The sequence below is a fragment of the Eschscholzia californica genome, unplaced genomic scaffold (assembly GCF_041429995.1).
Source record: "Eschscholzia californica isolate CP2 unplaced genomic scaffold, dmEscCali1.0.p SCAF_4, whole genome shotgun sequence".
In the NCBI taxonomy this organism is placed as follows: domain Eukaryota; kingdom Viridiplantae; phylum Streptophyta; class Magnoliopsida; order Ranunculales; family Papaveraceae; genus Eschscholzia; species Eschscholzia californica.
The window spans coordinates 36,730,701-36,736,344 of NW_028238461.1; the positions used below are offsets into that span (position 1 = coordinate 36,730,701).

The window sequence follows — 5,644 nt, forward strand, 5'->3', positions numbered from 1 at the left end:
AACTAGCCTATTCCCCTCGTTAAGTCGTTGATAATCTCTTAGAGTCGTACCACGTCGGTTAAGCCAGTCTTTACGCAACTGTTGGTATTCTCTTAAGGTTATATCAGTTCGGTTGATGACGGGTCCCTTTAGATCAAGGTCATCATCATCAGCAGGGTACGTCCAACCATTAGAAAAATGTGCCATGATGGTCAAGCACGATCACAAGATGAGAATTGACACTTACAAAAACTACACTTGATTCCTTTCTTTTGGTCAAATTTTTTTTTTTTTTTTTTTTTTTTTTTTTTTTTTTTTTTTAACACGAAAACCGAGGAAGCACTACGAAGATCTTATAAAAAGTACCCACTAACAGGGGATTCGTGGGTGATTAGAAAAATTACCTCCCGTTCAAGACGGGCGACGACCTTTGTAGACGACCCGGGCCACTCTTCCCTTAAGTGTCCGAACCCGAGGCTTCATTTGATTTTCGGTTACAATTTATGCCCTTTAAATTAGGGTCAAAACTTAAATCCAAAAATAAAGTCTAGAAAGTCTAAAGTCTCTCTCTCACCAAAATAAAATAAAATAAAACTGTAAATTTCTTCTTTTCGACTCCTCCTCCTTGTTTGCGCCTTCTCTTTCGCTCCTTAATGCCCTGCACACCAAAAATAGAGAAGCAAGTCAAAGTGGCCAAAAATAAAAACTTACCAAAAATAAAAACTTTCCAAGTTTAGAAAAAATTTTGAACTTAGTCCCCGGCAGCGGCGCCAAAAACTTGATGGTCCTAGAAAGGTTACCCTAAATAGCTCTACACCCGCAAGTGCACGGGTGTCAAGTTGTAATAATTTCCGGTAAGACCGGTTCGTTCCTCAGAGACTAAGTGAAACCTATTCTAAAACTTGAAAGTAACTCGGTTTTGAAATTGATTTTGGTTTTGGTTTTGAAAATAAATAAATAAATAAAATATTAAAACGATTAAAAAGGTGAAACTCAAATGGGGAAGAGCCTAGGGTTTTCTGAATCCGTCTTCCTAACAATTCTAACGACAAATTAATTTTGGTCTGATTAGATAGTTCTTTATATAACTCAGGTTTTCAGTCCATGAACGGTCTAAAAACCCGGAAGATTTTATCGTTAAAATGGTAAAAACTTTAATAAATTGTCGAGAAAATGATTATTACGACTTCATCTAAACCCTAGATAGAAAATTAGTTCTTCATGATAAAGGATGAAAGCTTAAATATATGGAAAAAGGAAAGAAAAGTAGAAAAGTTGAATTTCTTACTAATTTTCCAGCCAAACAGATCCCTAGGGAAGTGATTTCCTTCTGATTTTCCACTGTTCTGCCAAACGCACCCTCTGGGAAAACGATTTTCTCGTCTTCCCGGAAATATTTTCTCTGTAGGAAAATTGTTTTCCCACCTATTTTCTCATCTTCTCCAACTACTTTCTACTGTTTCCTTTCTCTCTTTTAATCTCTTACTTATATAAATAATGAAGAGAAGACAAAAATTATCCGAATGAAACAAGCAAAGAAGAAGAAAATTGAAACTTCTATTTAATTTCTCTCTCTCTGTAATCACTCTCTCTCTCACTAAGAGAATCAATACAAAGTGGGTCTGTTTTTTTATCTCTCTACAAAACAATCTTTCCTTCTCTCTGTTTCTCTCTTTCTAACTCTCTGTAAATGTTCCTGTTTAACCGTGGAATCCTCTCTTTCTCTCTCTAAACCGAGATGATGAAGATGATTGAACTTTTTCTCTTTCAGCCGTGATCTCCTTCTCTTTTAGCAGTCGAGTGATGATCAAAAATGATGGAGAAGCTAAGTGTTTCTTTTGATAATGGTATACTCACTCTCTCTCTCTCTCTCTCTCTGATTTTTATTTAGGTTGAGCTCGAGAGGATAACCCCAAAAACCCAGATCCTTTTCAATGGCCGTGATGTTGTTGTAATATAGCCGAGCCAATGTCTCTCTCTCTCTAGCTCGTTTCCATCCTCTTTCCTTTTCTGTTAGAAAGAGAAAATAAATCTCTCTCTCTCCCGGTTCTTCTTTCCTTTTTTTCTTTCAAAATCTTGCCTTCTCTCAATCTTTCCTTCTCGGTTCTTAAACTTTCCCTCTCTATCTTTATTTTGTTTCTACTAAATATAGAGAGGAGATAAAGAGAAATGGAGATACAAATCTGGTGCCAACTAACCAATTCACGTTGTGTAGGAGATTAGGAGTGATATGGTGTAGCGGGGAGCAGTTTAAGAGTGTGAGACGTACTTATACAAGGCGTCGGATAGCAAGGATCGCGCAGATGCCGTCCGATCACAGCGTGCATGGAGATGAAGGGCTGGAGCACTTGGGACTATCATGGTAAACTGTTTTCACGTGTATGGGATCGAAGACTCTTATGCATCCCGAAAGTCTACCGCCTACGCCCAACAGTGCACCGAAAAATCTCATATTGACGTTTACATTTGTGCCACGTGTCTCCGAAAATCTATGTTGACTTATAATCAACTAATTCTGACCCAAACTTTGACTCGCTTTATCTTTCTCGTCCGGACTCCGATTTAACTTCTGTTTTCACCAACGGACTCGTCATGGACTCCACTTCTCATCTGAGCACTAATATTGACCAGAATACCCTTGTCATTAAAATGACCAAAATGCCCCTCAAGTATGTCTTTATCACGATGTTTTCGCCTCGAACTCCGTAAATGAGACCTGAGAAAGAAAATCAAACAAATCATCAGAGTAACCGCTCGAACTGGACTAACTAATCCAAATTAAGAGATTCAGATGAGACATTTTCATGACTCATCACCAGACGAGGGTTCCGGCGAAGGGGACTCCCCTTCGCCAGAATTCTGAAAAAAAAAAGAAAAAGAAAAAAAAAAGACGAAAGATAGAGGAAAGAGAAGAATGAGAGAGAAGATAGAGGAAAAAGTGAGTAGATAGAGGAAAAAAAGGGATGAGAAGAGAGAGATAGAGAGAGGGAGATGGATGACCGGAGTTGTTGTCGCCGGAAATAATGGCCGTCGGAGTTCATGTTGGTGAGAAGGAAGATGGTGGAAGAAGAAATGGGTAGTGTTTGGAAGAAACAAAAAAATTTGTTTCCACCTAAAACTTATTGTCCCGGAAACTTTGCGTATTTCCCCAAAACACTGGCCTAACAATAATATCCACTACACATATTGTGTATGGAACTCAATATCTTGAAATGTCCACAAGACATTTTGTCTATGAACCAAATGTTTGGAAATGTTTACGAGACTTTCTATGTATAGACCAAATGTCTTGAAATGTCTACAAGATATTTTATCTAAATTCAACGTTTTGAAATGTCTATGAATACATTTTGTCTATAAATAAATAACTCGAAATGTCTTAAAATATCTTGAAATGTCTACGAGACATTTTGTCCGAAAATATTCTTCTAAATCCCTATCCACTAGGACCACTACCACCCTTGGGAAAGCTAGAAGGAGATTTGAGAAATGTCTAGAAAGAGAAGACATGGAGAAAACTTTCCTATCAAGTTTCCATTGCCTATTTGAAGTCTGCAGCACAGATTGATTGTTAAGATGGAGATAGACTTTACCCTTTAGGTTTGGAGTATGTCTACTTTTATTGATATTTTTTTTTCTTTTTGTAGTTTTGAGTTGGCCTCAACGCAATGTTCTGTCCTTCATGTGTAGAAAGATAACTAGCTAAACCAAACCATATCTCTTTCTCTCTATTCTCTATCTGTCTATCTCTCTACTAAACTCCAATACCTTCACTTCAAATCCTGATTGATTATAAGCTCGATGCTAACTAGGGTTTCTTTTTGTTCCTTTCTCTTTCTAAATTAAGCTCATCTATGCTTGTCTTATTTAACTCACATCACCCAATTTACTTTTTTTTATCATCATCTAGGTACCTCAAATGAAATCACTTCCATTGGCAGCACACAACTAGGCCTACTCTCTCTAACCCACCTCCAAACCCTAGTTCGCACTCAACAACAACAACAACAACAACAACAACAACAAACTTCTGGATGTGGAACAGTAGTCGACCAAGATACAACGACGAAGACAATTCATGGCTGATTCAGGCCTTTGCCCAAGACACAGGTAATGTTATGGGTACAACATGGCCTCCTCGTTCCTATACTTGCATGTTTTGTCTCCGTGAATTTCGCTCAGCTCAAGCACTTGGAGGTCATATGAATATTCACCGGCGTGACCGTGCTAGACTTCGACAATCACCACCAATCTCTGATGGTGATACCCCATCTTCACCTCCAACTTCAAACCTTATCTTCCCAGCACAAGAATTTCTTTCTGTCAATAGTGGACTATCTCATTTTCCTCATCATCCTTTATCAGCTACTGGTCCTACTAAATCCATTAATAGATGTATGGAGCTTTCTCCCTCTACTTCACTTCCCTTATCATCAAATTATACTGTAAATAGTTTGATTTCTTCATCTAGGACTACAGAAAAAGAGGTTATTGAACCATTAGCGTCGATCTATGTCCAAGACAATGACAAGAAGATCAAAACCATCAACCACAACAACATGGGTGTTGTTGAAGATTTGGATCTTGAACTTCGACTTGGATCGTCAAGGTCATCCTCAACAAAAATTTAGAAGAAAAACCCCTAGATTTTATGTTTATTAGTAGAACTAGTAGTGTTGGCTTCTATTATATATGTATATTTCATCTGTTTGTTGAAGTAGAACTAGAAGGAATTAATGGGGATGCCATATATAATCAGTTTGTTTGATTAATTTGCATGATGGAGAAGTAGTACAAATAATGAAGAGATTAGGGTTTGTCAGGGAGAAATGAACAGTCTTGCAGTGCAATGTCGTTTTCTATTGCAAACATATCTTACTAAAGTCTGATCATGTAATCCGTGGGCATTATCTATCAAATACACTACTAGACTCATCAGACCACAGAACTGCCAAAATGCCACTTCTCCCCCTGGTTCATATATTTATTCATTTGTTAAAGTAATAATTTTGGTTACTAACCCCTTGTGGGAAATTTTCTAAAAATGCACGAATGCATTATGCATTAAGGTTTATAATGAAAACACATTTAATGGAGTCGGAGTCGGGTAGTTGCTCGTGTATCTCAAACACGGCCTTTTTAGAGTTGGTTCCGTTTATCAAGATTTATTTTATGTACTGTAATTTTCGAACGGCTCATATAGGCAGTCCATCGTTAAGATGTGTCTAATAACGATCAAATTAAAGAAAATGTTGTTGAAAATGGGGCTTTTAAACCAAATTTGGGTTTGGGCCCAATATAAAAGTGTGGGTTTGAGTAAATGGTTTACCAAACTAGAAGGGGTAAAAAACTAAAAGCCTCATGAAATTAATTAAAAGGGTGTAGAGAGTTATTTCTTAGACTAGTTCAAGAACAATCTAGAGAGAGAAAGAAAAAGGAGAATAGTATACAAGAAACTTGAAGAAGAAGACATAGATCTAGTATGAATATTGTGTTTAAGGTAAGAACCAACTTCAATATCTAGTTTAATATTGTGACAAAACTTTGTGTCTCTTGTTTTATGAGATTGTGTAGATCTAAAGAAGCTTTATTATATGAAAGTATGTTGATGTGAATCTTTTGAGTTTATTTAAGTGTATTGAAGTATCTATACCTCTAATCTCCA

General features: G+C 37.0%; 1 protein-coding gene across 1 annotated transcript; it reads left to right on the forward strand.

The window, feature by feature from the left end:
• The first annotated feature begins 4,013 nt into the window (after window positions 1-4,013).
• LOC147544411 (C2H2 and C2HC zinc fingers superfamily protein) lies at window positions 4,014-4,610 on the forward strand. The gene has a single exon (XM_086635698.1). It carries the CDS (start codon window positions 4,014-4,016, stop codon window positions 4,608-4,610), a length of 597 nt encoding a protein of 198 aa, XP_086491824.1.
• Window positions 4,611-5,644: the final 1,034 nt, after the last annotated feature.

Bases quoted from the DNA above. Each gene is read 5' to 3' on its own strand.
- LOC147544411 (XM_086635698.1), top strand. From the start codon at position 4,014: ATGTGGAACAGTAGTCGACCAAGATACAACGACGAAGACAATTCATGG.